The sequence below is a fragment of the Zootoca vivipara genome, chromosome 9 (assembly GCF_963506605.1).
Source record: "Zootoca vivipara chromosome 9, rZooViv1.1, whole genome shotgun sequence".
NCBI classification, from domain to species: domain Eukaryota; kingdom Metazoa; phylum Chordata; class Lepidosauria; order Squamata; family Lacertidae; genus Zootoca; species Zootoca vivipara.
In genome coordinates, this window is record NC_083284.1 from 47,998,973 (window position 1) to 48,021,432 (window position 22,460).

The 22,460-nt window shown below is 39.4% G+C and overlaps 3 protein-coding genes across 9 annotated transcripts in view; 1 reads left to right on the forward strand and 2 right to left on the reverse strand.

Moving 5' to 3' along the window:
* Positions 1-10,428, forward strand: part of WDR17 (WD repeat domain 17) — a 63,318-nt gene extending 52,890 nt beyond the window's left edge. The window contains 6 exon segments of the mRNA XM_035111797.2: positions 2,352-2,493; positions 2,596-2,698; positions 4,160-4,261; positions 7,434-7,532; positions 7,723-7,906; positions 8,051-10,428. Coding sequence (XP_034967688.2) covers positions 2,352-2,493; positions 2,596-2,698; positions 4,160-4,261; positions 7,434-7,532; positions 7,723-7,906; positions 8,051-8,170 — 750 coding nt within the window. The 3' untranslated portion in view covers positions 8,171-10,428.
* Positions 10,429-10,698: 270 nt separating this feature from the next.
* Positions 10,699-17,919, reverse strand: SPATA4 (spermatogenesis associated 4). Of its 4 annotated transcripts, none has more exons than XM_060278712.1 (6): positions 17,744-17,919; positions 15,847-15,923; positions 15,228-15,346; positions 13,775-13,995; positions 13,247-13,357; positions 10,699-12,441 (listed from the first exon to the last, which is right to left on the reverse strand). In XM_060278712.1, exons 1-6 carry the CDS (start codon positions 17,880-17,882, stop codon positions 12,314-12,316), a joined length of 795 nt encoding a protein of 264 aa, XP_060134695.1. In that variant the 5' UTR covers positions 17,883-17,919; the 3' UTR covers positions 10,699-12,313. The 4 variants fall into 4 exon arrangements, with proteins under 4 accessions (XP_060134695.1, XP_034967695.1, XP_034967696.1 ...); XM_035111804.2 differs by having other exon boundaries at positions 10,700-12,441; positions 15,847-15,976; positions 17,740-17,919; XM_035111805.2 differs by having other exon boundaries at positions 10,700-12,441; positions 15,847-15,976; positions 17,744-17,861.
* A 1,767-nt stretch (positions 17,920-19,686) lies between these two features.
* Positions 19,687-22,460, reverse strand: part of ASB5 (ankyrin repeat and SOCS box containing 5) — a 29,225-nt gene continuing 26,451 nt past the window's right edge. For all 4 annotated transcript variants that reach the window (XM_035111803.2, XM_035111799.2, XM_035111802.2 and 1 more), the window contains one exon: positions 19,687-20,857. In XM_035111803.2, the coding sequence (XP_034967694.2) occupies positions 20,730-20,857 (128 nt within the window). In that variant the 3' untranslated portion in view covers positions 19,687-20,729. The remainder of the gene's footprint in view (positions 20,858-22,460) is intronic.

The window sequence follows — 22,460 nt, forward strand, 5'->3', positions numbered from 1 at the left end:
ATTCTTAGGAAGAATCGCAACAATAAAGATGAATGTATTACCTAAGATGTTATTCCTATTTCAAACTATACCTGTGGTTAAAGGTACGAGGCAATTCCAAGAGTGGCAAAAGATTTTATCAAGATTTGTCTGGCAGGGGAAAAAACCTAGAATAAAACATAAAATTTTGGTAGATAAGAAAGAAAGAGGTGGATTCGCCCTGCCAGACTTGAGACTTTATTATGAAGCGTCTTGTATCTGTTGGATAAAAGAATGGATAACTCTAGAGAATACGGACTTGTTAGATTTGGAAGGTTTTAACAATAGATTTGGATGGCATGCATATTTATGTTATGACAAAAAGAAATCACATACCGGGTTTACGAATCATGTGATAAGAAGATCTCTGTACGAGGTGTGGGAAAGAAATAAAAGGCTGTTAGAGACTAAAACACCCTGGTGGGTCTCACCAGCAGAGGTATTAACAGTTAAGAAAGTAAATATGGAGAAGAGGCGGGCCACGTATGAGGAAATCTTGACGAAAACTGAAAAAGGATGGAGTTTAAAACCTTTTGAGGACATTAAAGGAGTGTTAACAGGATGGATAGAATACCATCAAATAAATGATGTGCTTAAAGAAGATAGAAAAATAGGTTTTGAGGATAAAAGATCCAAATTTCAAATAGAAGTGCTAGAAGGCAAAACAAAGCTTTTGGCAAAGATGTATGATTTGTTGTTGGAGTGGTATACAAAAGATGAGTTGACAAAAGAAGTGATGATTAAATGGGCAAAAGATTTGGGGCATAATATTGAATATGATGCGTGGTTGAAATTATGGAATCAAACTTTAAGATTTACAGCATGTACTGCCTTGAAAGAAAATGTATATAAGATGATGTACAGATGGTATTTAACTCCAGTTAAATTAGCTAAAATGTATAGAATGAGTGATAAAAGTTGCTGGAAATGTAAAGCGAAAGATGGTGAATTTTATCATATGTGGTGGACATGCGAAAAAGTTAAAAGATTTTGGGAAAGTTTATATAACGAATTGAAAAAGATGTTTAGATATACTTTTCCAAAAAAACCAGAAGCATTTTTGTTAGGAATAATGGGAGGAGAGATTAGAAAAGAAGATCAAACACTGTTTATGTATGCAACAACCGCGGCTAGGACTTTGTTAGCCCAAAAATGGAAATTACAGGAATTACCTACAATTGTGGAGTGGCAGATAAAAATGATGGACTATGCTGAACTTGCTAGATTGACATGCAAGATTCGTGACCAGGGGGAGACAAGGTTTCAAAAGGACTGGAGTAAATATGTGGACTATATGGAGAAAAACTGTAGATCATTAAAAACTCTCGCAGGATTAAAATAAACCTTACGAATTGACCAATATGTCAAAAAAGGAACTGCAAAAAAGGGAATTAACAAGAAACCCGCATGAAGGGAGGGGGGGAAGTCATAGCTCGGCGGAGCAAGGTAAAAGATGTGAATATAAGATTTTGTATAAAAGATTGGTTTTGTTAATTTGTTGAATTTGGAAAACTGGAATAAAATGTATTTTTTTTTTTAAAAAAAGGAAAGTATCATGAAGCTTAGTGTGCATAACTGAGCTGTTAATCTGTGGCCTTAAAGGTAAAGGTAAAGGGACCCCTGACCATTAGGTCCAGTCGTGACCGACTCTGGGGTTGCGGCGCTCATCTCGCATTATTGGCCTAGGGAGCCAGCGTATAGCTTCCAGGTCATGTGGCCAGCATGACAAAGCCGCTTCTGGCGAACCAGAGCAGCACACGGAAACGCCGTTTACCTTCCCGCTGTAGCGGTTCCTATTTATCTACTTGCATTTTGATGTGCTTTCGAACCTTATTATAGTATTAAGGTATCTACATTAGCTTGAAAAGTAGGTTTACACAGAATACTCTTTTCTGATGGAAAGGGTAATATAGATTTAGCTGTGTGTACAATGAGCTGAGTCCAGTTTTGTTCAGGCATGATGCTGCAATGCAGAGGTGCCCCACAGGACTTAGCAGAGCCCTGTTTTCCTATCCCAGTGTAAGTATGTATGTGCAGGGGCATTGTGGTGAATGAGAAGTCTGGACATATGTCCCCTACGTTTGCCATACAGATTACTTGTACTCTGGAGCATAAATAATGTGCCTAGTGCAAAGACAAGGGCCTCAGGATGCACAAATTGCACACAGACTTTCCATTCCCTGTAATGTTTCTTTGCACTGCCTGGGAAAGAAACTGGTTTTAAGTTGTGGGGAGCATTTCATGTTGGACACTGCACCCATTCTTGTGCAAAACCCCAGCTTCCCGTACAAATACTGTCATAAATGTCGCTTTGTAAATGTTTTGTTTTTCAGTGCAGCCTACCAGATGTAGAAGAATGTATGCAGTTAGCAGAGACAGCTCAGGAGGAAGGAAATATATTTGAGTCAATAAAGTATTATTTGTTAACTATAGAACCAGAAAAAGCACTTCCAATAGGCATTCATTATGTGAAAGGTAGGCTTCTTAATTAGTCAGAAAATCTAAAAGATTAATATTTGCTTGGTTTCTCCGCCCTTCAACACTTTTAAACTTTTCTTCTCCATTTGTGTTTGACAGAACAAATCAGTAGTTCAGATTGGACCTTGGATTCAGTCTGTCCATTCCTTGATCTTCTAAGCTATATCCGGACAGAAAAGTTGTTACTTCATAAATGTAGTGAGTAAGTATGCTTTGTCAAACTTGTGAAATTGAATCTGACCTATTTCTAGGGTTAGACTTTGTTTACCCGTGTGCCCTCAATTGCCAGTACATCTTAAATAGCACCAGCACAACTAAGCTGAAGAGAAATAAAGTAAAACCAGAAGTGACCATTTTAAATGGAGCTGATGAACATAGGACAATTTTAGATGAGCGCATGTATAATAATAAACCGATTCTGTTCTTTGTAGAAGTGCAGTTGACTTCTGCAGTGTTTTATTCTAGACTCGAGCATGTTGAGGTCAGATCTTCACCTCATTATAAAGAATAGTTGTGGTAAAAAATGCATTTTTCTGCAAGCATTTTTTAAAAAAACCATGTATTCTGTAAACATAGGATATTGCCGGTTTTTGCTGGCTTTAGATATGCTTCTGGGTTGTTCCTTTGGAGATATTCCCTGTGCTAGATGTTTTTAGATTTCGGCTTTGCTCAGGCCCAGCATCAGCAGTTGGGTGTCCATCACTTGCCTGACCTGGCTGTACCACCAATTACTGCCCTCATCACCGGCAGGGGCAGACTTTGGTAATATTTCCTAATGTGCTGCCCAGGGTGAGCCCAAAATTTGGCACCCCAAAATGGATCTTCTCAATTATGAATCTTCTAAATTCTGTGCCCCCTGAGCCCTGTGTAGGGGGAACCACCGACACTGCCCTAAATCCAGTGCTGTCACTGGGGCGCAAGGCTGTCATTTTAGTGATGAGTAGGTGAACAGTTGCCAAGATCTGCTCCTGTCTGCAGTGGCCACCCACCACTTTAATTTGCCCAAAAAATAATGCCCTGGTTAGTGGCCAGAGTGAATGGGAGCTGAGCTTGGTTCTCATTCATAAGTGACATCTCCTGCTGCCCAGTGAGGAAACTGATTTAAGTGGTAGAACCACTGGAGAAAAGTGTATGAGAGAAGTGGAGGAGAAAGGCTATGTGGAGGTGTGGGAAGCAAAAGCCCCCTTAAGTTTGGAGCTGGCACTGCTTTTGCTGTTTTGTTTTGTTATTGTTTTGTTATGTTTTAAACAGATGTTAATTTACTGCTTTGAAAGAGAGCATGGGTTTTATCCAAAGCTGTCCACGTGGATGTGGAACAGACTTCCACTTAAGCGGTGGGACTTCGACATCATCTCCTCCCCACCATAGCTGCCAAGTTTTCGCTTTTCTCGCGAGGAAGCCTATTCAGCATAAGGGAAAATCCCTGTAAAAAAGGGATAACTTGGCAGCTATGCTCCCCACTGTTCTTCTGTGACCTCAGAATCTGCTCCAAATGATTTGGGGTATGTGTGTATGTGACTCGAGTAGATTTTGGGGCCACCTGAGGAAGGAGAGAACCTGAAGTTCCATTGCTCAATAGTAAACAAGTTTTATGTCTATGATCTTCTTTCATAATGATTGGGCAAAATAATGGAAGCACTTATTAATGTTCTTCTATTTTCAGATTTAGAAACGAGTTGTTAATATTGTGTGGGTACATTGGTGCATTACTGGCTATTAGAAGACAGTACACTAGCATTGTGCCGGCACTTTATGAATATACAAGGTAAGTCTTTATTACACAATAGTTGTATCCATTGGGATTACGATGGATTTGATTGTTTCCTTTCCTCCAGTGCTGTCAATTATTACTTATGATGTTCCTTGGCCCTTGAATAGTGATTAATCCCTTTGAAATTGGCTTAGTCTTTGTTAAATCTAATTTCTCAGCTGCCTTGAACTCCTTGGCATATAACACGGGCACCACAGATACTGTTTCAAAGGGACATTTGGGATTTTCTAGCGTAATGTTTCAAATGGGTTTTATTTTGCAAATCGATACAAGGAAAAAAAATAAGAAATACTAATGAGCGATAGCTTCTGTTTTTTTATAGCAAAGATGAACTAAACATATGGATGTGGTAGTCTTAACAATTATTATTAGTTTTTTTTGTCATAGGTTATATATAATACTTTAGGGGTTAGAGCAGGGGTCTGCAACTTTTTTTGAGGCCGGTCCAGTCCACTCCCTGGCAGACCTCTTGGTGGGCCGGAGCATGTGCACATGCACATGGGCACTCCTCCGTCCTGGAAGTGCGCTGGGAATAGCGTGTACACACGCATACGGGCACTCCTCTGGGTGAGGAGCGCCCATGTGTGCACACACTATTTCTGGCACTCTTCTGACCTGGAAATCAACCCCTGTGGCGAGGGAAAAAATAGTGCTGCGGGGGGGGGGGGGGGAAGCCGATCGATGGAATGGCCATGGGCCGGTTCCAGGAAGCTCATGGGCCGGAACCGGCACATGGGCCTTAGGTTGCCGAACTCTGGGTTAGAGTATTATATCTGATGGAATGGGCCAGGGCTAGACAACGTAGTGTTCTCCAGATGTTTTGGTCTACAATTCCCATCATCCCTAGCCTACAGTAACACCAGATGTATCTAGAGCACTACTTAGTTGTATTTTATTGGATTTATTTTCAAAAATTGCGAGTCGAGTATGTGGATAAGGAGCTTCAAGGAATACCGCCTTACTGCCTGTTTCTTCAATCCTTCCCTTCCTGCCTCCTTGGCAGTTATAAGAAGGAAAGAGTTGATTGACTTGGTTTAGGAGGTAATTGCATGTCCAGTCGTAGAGAACCTAGCAGCCATTATTGCCTCCTTGTAAGCTTGGTGGTCTTGACTGCCTTGAAGGAGGTGGTTGTGAGGCTGCTTTGAAAACCTCAGATTGTGCTAAGTATAGCACAGTTGGTAGAGGATGATATTCTTAATCTCAGGGTCATGGATTTGAGCCCCATGCTGGTTTGGACTACATGACCCTCATGGCCCCTTCCAATTCTATGATTGGCAGGTTGCAAATATACCTTTCTTGTGCTAAGTGTGGCGTTTGCCATATAACCCAGACAATCTGAATCAATTTCAGTCTGGCTTCAGACCTGGGTTTTGCCTCAAACTACCTTCACCTCTATGATGAGTGAGGAATACCAAGATGGCAGATGCAGTGAGACCCTTCTAATTCTCCTGGACCTCTCAGTGACTTTTGATATGATTGATCATGGCATCTTTCTAGACTGGCAATTGGGGGATAGTGCAGTTAAGTAGGGTTCTGATCTGGACTATCATTTCCAGCAGGACTTATGCTATGGTGTGCCACAGGGCTCCATTTTGTCCCTGTGCTGTACATGAAAATGCTGAGGGAGGATATCTGGAGAAATGGAGTGAGGTGTCATCAATATGCAGATGACAGCCAGCTCTATTTCTCCTTTTCATCAGATTTTGATGAGGCTGTTGAGATGCTGAAATGATGTGTGGAATCAGTAAAGGACTGGATGAGGACCAGGAAATTGAAACTCAATTCAGACAAGGAAGAGGTTCTGCTGGTGGGTGGTTCATCTGGTTTGGGAGATGCTTTTCAGTGCAATTTGGGTTGCATTGTCCCTAAAGAATCAGGTTTGCAGCTTTTGGGTGCTATTATTATTATTATTATTATTATTATTATTATTATTATTATTATTATTATACCACGCCCATCTGGCTGGGTTTCCCCAGCCACTCTGGGCGGCTTCCAACAAAATATTAAAATACAGTGGTCTGTTAAACATTAAAAACTTCCCTAAACAGGGATTTATCTTTAGAGGTCCAAATAGTTTCACCTGCTGAGGGAGGTGTGTCAGCTATCACCCCATTGTACAAAGAGCCTGGAAACAATCCAGTGTTATATCTGTTAGACTATTGTGAGTCATTGTATGAAAACTACTTGGAAACTTCAGTTAGTCCAAAATGATGCACCAAAATCACCAAGTCTGGTTGATTGGAAGACATCTAGCTAGTTTTAAAACTATTAAGGATAATGGTCTGTTCCTGAGCAGAATGCAAAGTGCTGGCTGGGACTTACCTTTAAAGTACATGCATGGCTTGAGAGACACAGGTACCTGGAACAGTCCTTTCTTTTATATGAACTTCCCTGGGTATTAAAATTTCCAAGGGCCTTTCTCTATTTCTCCTTGCCTTACTTATGGAGGCGAGCAGATAGGGCCTCCTCTGTGGTAGCTCTAAACCTTCTCCAAGGTATACTCACCTGGCCCCAGTCTGATATTTTTTTCATACAATTTATTTTATCTTATTTGCTCAGGCCTTTTAGTTTCATTAGTTTTATCCTTTAAAAGCTGCTAGCTTTTAAATAAATTTCATTGGTTTTATTATTTTTGTCTTAAATTCTTGTGAGCTGCTCTGGTACTCTGTACAAAGGAGTGGGGATATTGTATACCTGGAAGATTGACTTCCATGGTGGTCCTTTTTTACAATTCAACCAGGCCATCAACAGCAGGTATTTTTCATAAAAGTCTCTGAGACTGAACTGATTTCAAGGACTTATAGAGGATATGAAACAAAAGGGTAGATGACTACAGGGTAGACAGGTGGTTCTTCACTCGCACTAAGGCCTGCTAATTGGGACATGTGTTTTCAAAACTGGTGAAAGTAGTTATACGGTATCTTCCAAGTGCTCTCAAATGGAACTGGGGAGAGGGGCTGATGAGGCTTGTTCATTTGTTGTAATTTTTTGTGTAATATATCTATAATATTCATTGTTGCCTGCCAAAAACCTTCCGTATTGGGCGGGAAAGCAGTCTGTATAATTTGCACGCAGTTTTTAAAAGTTTGTTCAGATTGCCCAATCGTATAGAGCTAGAATTTGTCATGTGCTTTCAAAACTTCTGTTACACTGCGTTCTTTTCCAGCCAGCTTTTAAAAAGACGGGAGGTGTGTGTACCCCTGAAAATTGAACAACTCTCTGAGGAACTAGATGCTTGGAGAGCTTGTACTCAATCACTAAACAAGTAGGTGTACAATGACCATAATAGAATTTTAGATGATTTGAATTTGTGATCTTTTGTCTTTTAGTAGAGGACAAATGTATCAGAAATTCTGTTAACTTTTAGATGCTTTTTTAAAATAAAAAAAAAATCTTGTTTGTATGTTTCAAGTCAAGAAAACTATTGCAAATAATCGTATATATTTCTCACACAGATCTGCTGATGAATTGCCCCCTACACCCCCATCTGAATTGCAACAAGAGATATATGCGACACTGACGTCTCGAATTAAAGAGGAACCCCTGAAAGTAACAATTGGACCAGATTACGTTACAGGCTCTAACCTTCCTAGTCATTCAGATGTCCACATCTCTTGCTTAACAGGATTAAGGATACAGGTATTTCTTAGTGGAGCTGGATTACATTTAGGAGAAGTTTGAAAGTATTAACTTCTGCCACAATTTCTCTCTCTCAAGAGTACTGTATTTTTTTTTAATGTGTAATATTTTGCTTCCCCCCCCCATACTTCTTACATCCAACAGGGTCCCGTGTTTTTCCTTGAAGATGGAAAGTCCACAATTTCACTCAACGATGCATTAATGTGGGCAAAAGTGAATCCTTTCTCTCCACTGGGTACAGGAGTACGGCTCAACCCATTCTAACAAAAGAACATAAGATCGCCTCACTTTTACTAAAAACAAACAGCTCATATGCTGGTTGCTATCATTTTATATTTATTAGCTGGAGGATTTGAAGTTGAATCCCACTTGAAGGATAGTCTTATGTAAATTTAATTTTTATATTAAATTTGATAATCCAAAGAGTCATGTCTATCATTGGCAGCCATGGACTTTTGAGAATAGATTAAAATGTTGTTTCTGTGGACAAACATGTGGAGCATGTAGAGAACTATCTGCACTCTATTAAGTTGCAAGGATAGGACAAATTGAGGCTCAAAATTTTAAATGCATTCACATGTTATTTATGCCATTTGGAGCAGTATGGCTGCTTTTAGAACTAGCAGCCTACGATGGGGAGTATATGCTTCCTATTTTAGGTAAAGTTTGTGTATTTGTATCCTTGTGGTGGAAGCTAAGCACACATCCTACTGAACGCAACATGTTTGTTTTGCAAGATCCTCTGAAACAAATGGAGCTTATGCAGCTCTTATAGAGGATGGATTGTATTCTGATAATCTAATAATTTATTCATGCGTAAATTAATGGTTGTATAGTAAACACAGATTATTGTTTAGCAAGTATTTTGGAATACAGTACTTAGTTTTACACCTCAACTGGCATGAGAATCTTTTTTCTTATATTTTGTCAACACTTCTCTTTATTTTAAATGAGTAAGCATATTTCTAAAAATTATTTTCAAACAAAAATTTGTAAGTAAACTACTTATTGGAATGTACCAAAATACATGATGTAAATTTTAAAGTATTTCATTCCTTTCATTGTAGTGATTGTAAAAATACTGTATCCAGAGGTCCAGATGCCTAAATAAATTGGTATTGTTTCATAAAAAGGGTTTGTGCTAATGGTTGTCCTCTCATTAAAAAACACAATTATGGCAAAAAAGAGGATGAAAAGTTCTACACCACATGTAAATTAAGTATGCATGTGGGCCATAAATAGCCCCATTGAATAAATTTTGTGGAGAGACCACTGTGGATGTTCCTTCATAATACAGTGGACGCTCGGGTTGTGAATGTGATCTGTGCAGGAGGCACGTTTGCAACCCGCAGCGCCGCATCTGCGCATGCGCAAGTTGCAATTCAGTGCTTCTGCACATGTGCAAAGCACAATTTAGCATTTCTGCGCATGTGCACGCCCCGAAACCCATTCCAGTACTTTTGGGTTTGGTGCGGTGCACAACCAGAAAGCATGCAACCTGAAGCATCTGTAACCCGAGGTATGGCTGTACTAGAGACAAATCCTGTGTTTGCAACCTCCATTGTTTTTCTACAAAATATTTTGTTTATGGCCAAAATAAATGTTTACTTGATTTCCAGATTGTGTTTTACAATCCTGCTACAGAGAAGGATCAGGCCAGATTCCTGGTTCAGATACTGTGGACATAGTTAAGTGTGTTCTGTGTGATTCAGATGTCTGGAGGTTGTGGCACTGGGAAGGTAGAAAGACATTTGATGAGGACAGGAGTTTTATGAAAAAGGGGCGGATTTGGGATGGGAAAGATTTAATTTGCTCTGGACCAAATTGACTAAGAATATGAATTCTTTTGTTAAGGAGTCACAATGGCTCAGCAGTAGAGCACATGCTTTGCATGCAGAAGGTACCAGGCCCAATCTCCAGTTGGGCTGGGAGAGATCCTGTCTGAAATCTGGAGAGCTGCAGCAGCCAGTCATTGTAGACAATATTGAGTCAGGTGGACCAATGGTCTAACTTTGTATAAGGCAGCTTCCTGTGTTGATAAAACAAGAGTCTTATCTGAAGGCAGGGAGTGAACGAGAGTACTTGAAGTTTTCACTTGTTCATACCAGGGTCCAAAGATAGGAAGGGAAAGGTATACTTTTCTACTAGAGCCCAGGCTGCAATCCCGGTATTGTGAGGTGAACAAAGTGATGAATAAGATGTAGGCCATGCTTGAAGAAATTTATGGAACAATATTTCCCTCTGTAGATATTCTCCAGATTTTATGAAATTTTCTGGAGCCAATCAATAACAATGTCAGAGCAGAACAAGCAGTGAGATGCTGTCCCAAAGCCCTGCTCTAGAACAGGAGGTATATGTATTTCTGCAGTTAAACTAGAACTTAGAGTGTAAGTAATAAAAACTTGTGCATGCTTGTATGGCAGCATCAAAAACTATCAGTCCCAAAGTTTGTCTAGGCAAGGAGGATGGACAAAACATCATAACAGAACTTGAGACCAATGGAGGCCCGTGTTGGTGGTAGTTTTTATAGGGCCAGAATATATGATAGTGAATGTCCAGTGCACAGACAACACTTCCATGTCTGGCTATGAATACAGATCAGGCAGACAGAACTCTAAGAAGGTTACAAAGATAAGTTACGGTAAGCTAAATGCTCAAAACAGGCAAGAACTTTCTATAGCCTGGCTTGGGTAATATGCCAACTAGGGAAGTAAATAAACACAACAAAGATGAAAATGATTTCAATATAGAGACCGGTCACTTCTAGATTATCTATTTATTGCACATCCATCCTTATTTGTTCACAGGGAGGTTAGACATTGTGTCACACAAACATTATTGTACACTGTCTAGTACGTATATTTCCCCATCACTAAAGTCTGATTCTGGGGGGAAAGTTGGTCTGTTGTGCAAGAGCTCCCAACCAGCTTTAATTGTGGAACCAACCTGAATTTGTAACCTACATTTATTGGTTTGTGATAGAACTCTGCCTTAAACTAGTGAGTACCTGATTAAGAAAAACTGTCAGATGCATATGGCCATGTCATTAACACTACTATATTCAGTATGTTGTTTACAAAAAATAGCTATAACTTAGCAGAACTCCTATCTTTCATGTTTGTTGAAATGTCCAAGCTTGTAGACTAAAGATATAAGAGATAATTCATGATTTTGCAATGAAAGAGGCCAGGAAAACCAAAGCTTTAAAGTGTGTGGGCACACACAGCTAACTCAGCTGCTCCAGAAATGACTTGTTTTCCATACCCCTCACCATCCGGGCCAGCCAGCTCAGAATAAACTCCAGTTTGTCAGTGTCCTAAAAATGTGGAACCAAAAACTAAAAAACAGACATCTTATTCACATCAAGAATAGATAGTATTTTGTCAAAATAATAGTTAAGTTTTACTTTTTTTCTACTTCTGTCCTGTCCTGTCTGAATGATGAAGTTAGGAGCACAATGCATTAGATCTTCTTAATATAGATAATACATGCATATGAGATACATTTAGTTATCACTGGGTTGGACTGAATGGCTTTTCTGCAAATATAGGCTTTTGACAGAAGAGTCTGAGATCCAACAGAAGTTCTTACTGAAAAGTGCAGGGAGGCTATTTCAACCAGTTTCCCCTTTCTGCTATAAGTCCCCATGCAACCTCTCATATTATTCAAGAGTCTCTCAAACTCCTTGAAGCTTTTCAGGGGGCTGTAAGGGTGAGGCAAACTCAGCAAAAAAGCAGTCTCTACATCCTCCCAGAGGGGTATCCCATGAAAAGGGTTTCTGCTCACAGAAATTCAGTATCCATATGAATAAACAGAAAATGTTTTCATTACTGAAGTCAGAAAGACCACGCAGAAGGAAACTTTTACATTAGAACAAAATCTAGGTGATCTAAGGAGACACACCAAAATTAGAGTGCAAAAATATGTTAAGTACTTAAAATGCTATTGGGAGAAATCCCTTACAGTTAGTGAGGTTGGCTGATTTTAACATTTAATTATATATGACATTGCTTTCTACCAAACTTTGCTCAAAAGTAGATTTCACCAAAATAAAACATTTTAGATTGTTTTATTTTTAATGCTTGGAAAAATGTTTGAAAATATAAACCCAGCTTGCTCTAATAATCAGGTTTTATTAAACTTGCAACATTACCTATGAATACAAGGGTAAATACACCAGCCTGTGAAGAAGTCACTTTTGAGAATCCAATAAAGTGTAAAAAGCATTGATAATCTGCTTTTCATGTAGCTTATGTCTGTGCAACTACCAGCTTCCTAGTTTGTATTTACTTCAGCATAAATGCTTTATTGAGCATAGCAGTAAGGCACATGTTCTCCAATATGGTAGCAAAACTTGGTAATAAGACTTCTGTTGTGTTCAAAAAGAGCTCTCTCAAACGTCTCCAGTTACAATTCTTTAAGATGGTTTAAGGTGCCAGAATTTAATTCACATCTAAAGGGCATCTCAGCTTGTTTCACTTGGATGGTTTTGAAATGAACACCCATTTTGCCTCTGATTTCTGTGGATGCTACACCTAAGCAGGAAAAAAAAGGTCAGTACTTGTACATCCCAACAAATGCAGTTACAAAATAAAGCACTTTTTAAGCGGCATCTTTTAAGAATCCTTTATAAAGCAGGCTTTATAAATCTAAATCTGCTACTGGATCATCTCTGAACTTCACACAGCTGGCACGATCACAGTTTATTTTTGATTAAATTGACATTGTTTATAAAACTGAGTTTCTTTTATCTCAACAAGGTATGAACATTTTGAGTAACTAATAGACACATTTATCTAAATTTCAACAACAGATTAAGACAACCAATTAAGTATTTTAATTGGTTGAAAACTTCAGATCAGGGAAACCAATCTGGTGCCCTCTAGATGTTGTTGGACTCCAACTCCCATCGGCCCCAGCCAAAAGGGCGAGAGGTTAGGGATGACTGGAGCTATATTCCAGCAATATCTGGAGGCTACCATAATGTGATCACCACCTTGGATTTATATTTAATAGAGTATATTTGCAGGAAATAGATTTAGATTTAGAATAGATTTAAAACATGAAGCTTAATTCAAAAGAAACCAACAGCCTTCTCCACAATGAAGTTACATTAAAGAAGGAGGGTTATACATTTGAGCAACGGAGACATTTAATAGGAAGAAAACATGCAATCTGGTGTTAAGTTACATTTACTCAAAAGTCCCAATGATTTATTCTCAATTAAATGTTCATAAGATTGCCTTCATGAAAAATAATAATGTACATTTAAATTTGATCAATGGTAATGACATTCACGTCGAAAGTGTGAGACTTTCAAAAGAGAAAAATAATGCTTACTTGCCACCGGAATAGCTTTCTCCTTCTGAATCTTTGTGGTACTCCAGGAAGGTATCATGGAAGGACGACGAATTGCACGCTCCCCCAGTGTTTTTTTAATACCAAACCGTTCTTAAAAACAAAGCAATCTGTTGTGCAAGTATTACAATTTACACATCACATTTTCAAGATCATTGTCTTTCCAACAAGACTTAATACTGATGAAAGGTAAAACCATCCTTCATTAAGGATAAAGAACTACCACCAGGGGATTAAGCTGTGTGTGCTTAATTTGATGAATTATTTGATGACAAAACAAGCTTCTATCCCTCAGTGTGGCAAGAAGTGTAGTTACACACTGGCAATATTTCGTATCCCACCTTTCCACTGAAAAGTGCTCAAGGCAGCTAACAGAAAACAATGAAAAAAACAATCCATTAAGCAATCTCTTGATGTACCCTGAATAAAGGCAAAACTTGCAGTTCATTATTCTTGCATGTAATACAGAGAAGACATTCAAGAAACATTTTGTCCTCCCAAGCTACTCACCTGGAACTTGCTCCCTCTCAAGCTGCCGTCGCCGCATATGCATATGGATAATGGCATTTACTTTTTGTCTGTTTTTTTGAATATTGGGCTCCACCATTATTTCTGTTAGCCTAATGTTGGACTTAATAGCCCTTGAAGCAGTTGATCTTGCAACCATTGGTAACTTATTCTGATAAGTACTGTCTGTAAAGTCTGTCTCTTCATCCTGAATATGTTTTATCCTAAATGGAGAAATTATATTTATTTAGGTATTTTTGTTTGGAATGAAAAAAATGTTTTGTGACGTCTGTGACAGAGTTTGAAGCCCTGTGCTGTTACAATGTTGCAAGCCCATCTAGCAGTAGTTTTTGGTGGCCAATTTTGATGGAAGATAAAGAGACTATCACTTTTAAGGTTTTGTTAGACAGGCCTGAATCATGTGCATTCAATCTGATTGGTTTGGGGAACTGCAAGCTCTGATTGACAGGAGGTACCAGTCAGTGGGCAGTTAACTGTCAGTGAGAGAGACAGTTGGGATTTGGGACAGTTGTTGGATTGGTAGAGATAAAGGGGTTTTTGGGGAAAGTATGAAGAATAAGACCAGAGAATAGGTAAGGGAAAAATTGAAGCCTCTACATTAAAACCCAGTGTGTGTTATTAATATTTCTTTGGTGGACATCAGGGAAAGGAAGTGGTGCCTGAGTTCATCTAAGAGGCCACCCTGTGCAATGTCTTGTAAAGATATACTACAGTATATTATACATATGGATTAATGTGCTCACCTCCCTCCATTAAGGAGTTCCTGAGGAGGGGGGGGGGGAAGGCAAATGTTCAAGATCCCTGTAAAGGGCATTTATGTTACAAAATGATCATATTGATATACCAATTTATGTTTATGACACAGGTTATTTTTTCACCATAAGGTATCTAATGATATTAAAATTAGCTATATTTCATTGATTATTGCTGGTATTCTATTATCTTATACAGAATCTACAAATGGGGTGTGTTTATAGCTTTATTTTATTTATAGGCAGGTACCAGGGCTTTCATATATTTTTAGCCTGTGTTTTATATATTTTTAGCCTGTGTTTTAGCCTGTGTTTTAGAACACAGCATGTGCACTTTGAGGAATAAGGTATTTTAAATGCATTTTATTATTACAATTATATAATGCCACAAACCACCAACTAGAATTGCATTATATGTAGTTTTAAATGCTATTTAGGTCAATTGCCCCTTTTAATTTCCCCCTTTAGTAAGGAGGAATAAAGATTTTTTGTTAAAACATAAAATGATTCATGTTCCACTAATTCTGAAAAAAAGTCTAAGAAAGACTACCGTAGCTTTATTTAATAGCTGTTTGATAGAAATAGTAAGTTTGTTGATACCAAACCAGATAGTGCAGGTATCATCAAACTTTAGGCATCAACTTCTAACATTAAAATATAATGTTGTTACAAATATAACTCACCGCCTGTTTGTCAGCATCGTATAAATGTCTTGTAGAAATATTTCTGCAGCTCCTGGTTTACAATGAATTGTTCCATCAATTAGCTCTCGGATGGGATGCAGATTTCTTTTTGCAAAGAACTTTAATAAAGGAGGAAGAATTTGTTTCAGATACATTAATTCATTTGAAATCTGCTCTTCTTGAAGGACATGAAAACTGTTTTTTATTCTTATCTGAAATACAATGTAGACTCCAAAATTTTAGCATCACAGTTCATATAACATAGTCATGGCAGGTATAAATCTGCAAAGTTTCACTGGAGCCATAGCAAATAAAGACACATACATCAAAAGTATTTTCTATTTTAAAACCAGCACAAGTAGCTGTGCCTTTAAAATACCATTATCATTATATCTTAATATACATATATGTACATAAGCATCATGCATACCAAAATAATTACAGACTGATTAGGTTGCAATCCTATATCAGTTTACCTGGGAGTAAGCCCCACTGAACTGAATGAGACTTGCATCTTAGACATGTATAGCACTGCACTATAAAAATGGGTGAGGCAGTAAATAAGTTCCCATCCTTTTGTCTTTAACATTTATTTGAAATTCACTACTACATTAAATACCTTTCCAAGCTGTGACCAGTTGCTGAGTTTCACAGGTAAGGATGTGCCATTTTCAAAGGAACGCATTTGAATGTCTTCTGGGTAATACCAAGAGAATATCTCAGCAATGAGATAGCCATTTGAAAAATCCCTACTCAAAATGTATAAATAAAAAAAGTTCACTATTAGTTACATGCCTTCATTAAGAAGTGGCATCCCTGTATGGGAAGCCTCTATTTCATTACCAAATCAATTTTTGAGCTTTCAACCATTACAGTACTTTCTTTTCTTGTGGGAAGTAAAAATCCCTACCCACTCCCCTTCTCATATCCGTAAGTCAACAAAACAGCTGTAAGTTCCTCTGCCAGCTGTACAAGTTGCGTAAATGAAGAAGGGAGAGGGAAGTCTTCCTGGAAACCAGAGAGAAGTTCTGGTGTAAGGGGTAAACAGCATTAGACAGAAATCTAGAGAATATATCAATAGGTGAAGACAAATAAAGAAAAGATACTGAATAAACATGTATTTCTGCAACATAGATACGATTTTTTAAAAAAATCAGTTGCTTATGGCCAATGGAATACACAATAATAACAAAAAATAATAATCATATGTTCACAACACTGAAATGCAGGCACAAGTGTGTCTAATATTACATCAGTGTACTGTATACACATTGTTTGCTTGTTAGTATACTAGGGGCTCTACTCACCAATCCTCCCCCCTCCCACACATTAACCCCCTAGAGCTTCCATTTTCAACACCACATACTGTATCTACTAAGCTAGCTTTTCACCTTCACAACCCCACATCTGAAGTCACCGCTATTTGGTCTGTAGGCCCACTTTGTGCCTGTTTTCACCTTTTATGCCCATGCTCTCTCCTTTTCTACAACCCCCCTTGCGCACAAAACACTGCCATTGTATCATCCTGGGTACAACACAGAAGTTAACACCCAAAACTAACAGAGCCCTTCCCAAGTCCTTGCTTTACTCAAACCTTGTTTTAACTGCCATGCTCCTTTCACCCAGTGTAACCCCTGCTAACTCTATTCCAGAGCTTTTTAGACATGCATCATTTTGCCACACACTAATTCAGTTTTACTAGCAAATAGAAGCCTTGGAAGGAGCGTGGGGAACATGTGTGGTCTTTCTCTTCCACCAATAATTCCTTATGTCAGCCACCTGGTCTCCATATTCAACTTTTTATGTACTTTAGCTTCTAGAGGTGAAATCCACCTGGGTGTTTTTCTTTCTAACAAATCTTTATATCTATCCCAAACACTGAACAATGCTTTTCTTATATGACATTTAAAACCTTTGTGAACCTTAATCTTGTCATACCACAAATATGCATGCCAACCGTGTTATCAAGCAGGAACCATTCTTTCATCCAACAAAACGCTGCGGCTTCAAAATATAACTTTAAAGGAAGGAAACCTATTCTCAATGGATAAAGGGGATGCTGGTGCTATCTTACCCGACGTTTCCAGCAGTGATGACAACAGGACACAGGTGCTTCCCCCCTCCCCAAAAGGGCCTCTCTATCCCACTGGTTCGCCCAGCCTTAGGTCTGAAAACATTTGATATACACATAGCAAAAACCCTTCCTTCCCCAATGACGACCTTTGCCACCCGACCACTCCCCCCCCCCCCCAGCGCCTTCCGTGTTTTCTAGCAAGCGCCCTCACGGCCGGTCTCCTGGCCTTAAGGGGGATTCGTGTGAAAGGGGGCTTGAGTTCAAGCTCCCTCAAAGCTCCGCGGGCGATTTGCATTCACTTCTCGCAGGAGGGGAGGCGCCCACACGAGCAAGAGAGACGCAGCCACCTCCAGGCGCGTCTTCAGCCTCCGAGACAACCAGGTACGGCGGGAAGTGTCAGGGCAGCCAAGGTGTGGGAAGCGGGGGGGGGGGGCTCACCTACGGAAATGCGTAGGCGAGAAGCTGAGGTCGAGGCTCTGCAGCCAGCGCAGAACCGTCCGGGGCAGCCCCGCGCGCCTCGGGCTGGAGGAGTAGGACATGAGGAGAGGCAGCTTCCCTTTGCGAGCGCCTTCCAGAACCATAACGGCAGTTGTCACGGCAACGGTCGCCGCTGCTCTCTACGGGTTTTTTTTTTTTAAAGGAGCACTGCCGCGCATGCGTCGAAACGCCTGGGCGCCTTTAAGCGTTTGCTCACGCGCAACTGCGGGGCTGTTTGTTGCTAGGTTACGCGTGTTCTGCGTCAGAGAAGGGGGCCTTGTTTTTGAAATCAACCAAATACACACAAACAACACACAACACGCACAAACCACCGTTGGTGGTGAAAGACTTGGGATTCTGCTTTTAGAGAGGCTGTGGCCCACCAGATGCTGTTATTCCAGTTCCTATAAGCCCAGTAGCCAACATGGCCTGTGGACTCAGAGATGAAGGGACTTTGCATATAGCAGCAAGTTTTTTAAAAAAATAATAATAATTTTGTATGCAGCCCTTAATCTGAAGTTCATAGGGCAGTTCACAACATAAACATACAAAATGCAAACGCTGACCCACTGTGCCACAGGGCTAGTCTGTAATTTTAATATATATGTTTATGTAAATACAAATCTCCTTTGACTGAGATTTGTGCTGATTGGGGGGGGGGGGAGCCCTTCGTAATAACAGAAAAAAGCAAACAAACACCACCAACTAATGAACGTTTAAATTATGAGTGATAACCTATTCATGATTTCCTGATAGATGTAGTTGCCTTGGCCCCAGGAAAGGGAAAATTTCTGTGCCAGATTTGCTGGTAAATGATCCCAACATTTCCATGGAACTTAGTTCCAAGTGAGTGGACTGCTGACTATGAACACACCACAAACCTAAGGATGCTTGTTTATTTGCTTTGACATTTGGTTAGTTGAAAATCCCGGTAACTTCCTAGTCGGTGTGCGTACTTTTAAGATTGTATTGTGTTTCCTAGCACATGGTGTTTTTGACACTTGACAACAGCTTACATGCAAATCCTCGTAGGTATAGCATTTATTACTTTCATAATAATAAAACCTCTAAAGAATATGCTAGTCCCACATTCAGATTGCTAGCATTGGTCCCCGGTGGATGCTATTTGTCAGGATTTTATGTCAATTTTACCACCACTGAGTTCCCCTCCCTCCTGATTTCTGCCATACGGCTCCTTGTGTCTGAGACAACTCCTGGTACAGTACTAATTTACTATCTTCCCCTCAAAATATCTCCTCAAAACCAGCTTCTTCAACTCTTAATGTGCGGATCCCCCTTAATTCTGGCTGACAAAGGCTTTATATCTTTGCCTGAGCATGTGGAAATGAGCTGTAGCAGCCAATTAGAAAATGTATCTCTAGTAAAATGTACTCAATAGCAGTTTCTAAAATGTCATGTTAGTATTAAAAGCAAATTTTGTTTGTTTGTTTGTTTTTATTAATAGGAATTAAAAAACAGATTTCCATGGTTTTTGTCATCTGACTGACATTTAGGAAGGCATTCAGAGTTTGTTTTGGCTTTCCCCCAAGCCTTTGTTGCAGAGAAAGAGTCCTCTTATCTTGCAAAGCCTGAAGATTGAACTGTGGTGTTTGTATTGTTTCCAAATTACCTCACCAGCTTACGGTAATATATCTGACGGCAAGATTATTATGTAGAGTTTTGTTTTTTACACAGGATGATAAACAACAAAGGGAGTTTATCACCCTTACTCATTAAGAGTAGCATAAAAATGACAGTACTTGCACACCCATTTTTAAATGGTAAATATACAAGCAAAAAAAATCTATGAGTTCTACTTCCATCCCACACTCACGTTCTGATTGATTAGCAACAGATTTGGCTTTAAAAATAAGTGTCTAGTCTCATGTTATATATATATATATATATAACAGTTAAATAATGAATGCCATCGTTAGGTATAAGTCCTTCAGTGCCCCCTGTGTGTCTGTGAGAGAGGGAGAATTTACACAAAATGAGTTTTAAATACCAGTCAATGTGATGAAACTCGTGATGGAGTAGAAAGATTTGTACATTAAATAGTTCGTGGTACAGTGCCTCATGTAAGCAACGGAAAAGAAAGGGAACTTAATTCATAGTACTGTAGGTGTTCCTTATGAAGTGCTTAAACAGGGACATCAGGGGAAAAACCACACCTGTTTTATTGTCTTTCAATATGTATATATATTTATAGAGTGCACCTAACACCCTGTTGTTCTAGATACACACAGAACAAGACACCTTGAACCAGAATATAACAAAACCAAACAATAATTCATCTTTGCCAGTGAACAAAAGATCTTAAACACATGTACAGGTCTTGAGCATTGCACAACATTCTGTGACAGTTTTTGGCTTACACCTTCATTGCCACTCCAGCCTCCAGTCCACTGAAAAAGGCTGTTGCTCCTGACAACTACAGCTCCCATCTTCTTCTCTAGCTGCATCCCCCCTCCTCCAATGAATGAAGAGTAGAGCAGATCCTGAGGGAGCAACAGCATTTAAATGGACAAACTCCCTTAGCAGTAATACACTGGGTGTTGGGAAATGCTGTAACTGACAAAATAGCTGGATGACCCCGGAATCCTTGCATATCCCTGCAAATCCGCTGTGTGAGGAACAGTCCTCACAAAAGCCCCGAAAGAAAGGTAAAATTAAATGAAGTGGCTGATCAGTGAACACTGCATTAAAGTGTACAGCAAATTTATAGAGTATTAGCAAATTCTGTTTTTAATTATATTAGCCCCTCTCCATCAGGTTGCTCAAGGAACCCCAAATATCACTGAATTATAATGTAGCCTCAGTTGTGAGATATATATTAGTAAGTAAATGTTGGTTTATGCCCTCCCTTCCCCATCCCAAGAGTTTTTCACATGAAACATATAGTAAAATACTTGGCTTTTTTTTCAAGTTTTGAAAAATGAGTCACTGCTTTATCTATACTGCAGGAACTCTTTCAACATGGTTGGCAACTGGAGCTGTGGTATAAGATGCAACTTGGCTTTTCCTATGTAGTTTCGGATACGTAGCCGACACAGTTGGCAAAGAGAACATGGAGCAGCTGTAAGTAGATAAAAAGAAAAAGAAATTGTGGTAATTCAGTACTTCAATAATTTGCAATGTGTTCATTATATTACAACTTTTTATGGAAACCTTTGGGAACCTGGTACCCTCCAGATACTTTAACTTAAAATTCTCAACAGCCCCAGGCTGGGAATGATGGGAGTTGCAATCCAAAAATCTGGAGATTGCCATGTTGACAAAAGTTGTTCTATGGTATGCCCAAACTCACAATTTACTAGCATAACATTAAAAAAACAAATATTTCAACTGAATATTTGAAGTGCCCTCTGTTTTTACCAACATATGTTTTGTCATTTTGCAGTACAGTTTTCTATAAAAAGCATTGAGGTAATCATATAATATATTTGAATGTGAAAGTTCAGCAGCACACTTAAAATGTCTTGTAACAGAAGAGTCAGTTCCATGAGAGGACAAGAATGGCAGTTTGTCCATGAAATGAAAATCTGAGACTTATCCGACACCTTCAAAAATGTCCTAGACATGAAAACCACTCTAGTTCAGAGCTGGTCAAGGTAGCTTAGTATCAATCTGACTACAGGAGAAAGTTAAGCAGCTGTCTCATCTCAGATCAAATGTGTTGCTCTCCCCTTGGCAACAGATAGCACCAAAATAAAGGAAAAATAAAAACTGAGTCTCTGAAGAATTCACACAAAGCTCAGTAACAGTGGGGAAACAGAAGAAGGAACCTTTCTTCACCAGACAAGATGCCTGTCAATGTTAATAAGTGTTTAGCAGAACTTCCTTCTCCATTTTCTTGGAACCATTCTTTCCCTCAAAAAATGGATAGGGAAATTCTGTTTTCACAGGGAGGGGATTTCCATGCAATTTTTCATAGAGTGGGAGTTGGCTCACCTTGCTGGAGAATAACAAATAATTTTCTTTCTTCTGAGCTTCTAGTTAATGCATGTGTTACTACAAACCACATGAGGGTCCTGTTACTTGCTAGTAGACTCTAAGATAACTTCCCCTCTAAAAGCTGAGCCATTTTGCTTCTCTCCCAACTTGTTGAGACAATATGTCTGCTCTCTCTCTCTCTCACTCTGTCATCTCTACTTCCTGCATAAATAAAGCCTTTGAACTCCAGAAACAGGAAGTGATCTTTCCAAACTAATTCCCCAGGCTGCAAACTCTCCTAACATATCTTACTTACAGAGGAGGTAGTTGAGGGTCTTTGGTTAAAACCGTAAAAAAGAAGCTATGGTCAGCAGCCAAGGGAGCCTCTCCAACCCCCACAGCAGATCTCAGTATCTCTGCAGCTTCTTGACTCAGAATGGGAGAGAACTTCAATTTGGTTCACATTTAAAGGCAAACCTTTCACAGCTGCTATAGAAGGTACTGGTGGGCACCTCCCACCTGCGGGTGCTACATTGGCAATGCCTGTCTTACAGATGTGAAGACGTTTTAATATGGATGCAATTATTCAGGAGGAGCTTATCACTTCCCTCCTCATCCTTGATTAGAATGGAAATGTGCCCCCCCCCCCAATTCAGGTATACCTTTTCAATGGCTGTGGGGGTGGGATTTCTGTTCCAATCATGTTTTCCAAAATGGGGGATATCATTGTCCCTTCAAATGTATGG

Excerpts from the sequence above, each read along its gene's own strand:
- SPATA4 (XM_035111804.2), bottom strand. The coding sequence starts at position 17,882 with ATGGTTCTGGAAGGCGCTCGCAAAGGGAAGCTGCCTCTCCTCATGTCC. Across the intron at positions 15,977-17,739 it reads TCGCCTACGCATTTCCGTAG|GGATTTTTCAAATGGCTATC; the intron begins GTGAGCCCCCCC and ends CATTTTGAGTAG. Across the intron at positions 13,996-15,227 it reads ACGATGCTGACAAACAGGCG|GATAAAACATATTCAGGATG; the intron begins GTGAGTTATATT and ends TTCTCCATTTAG.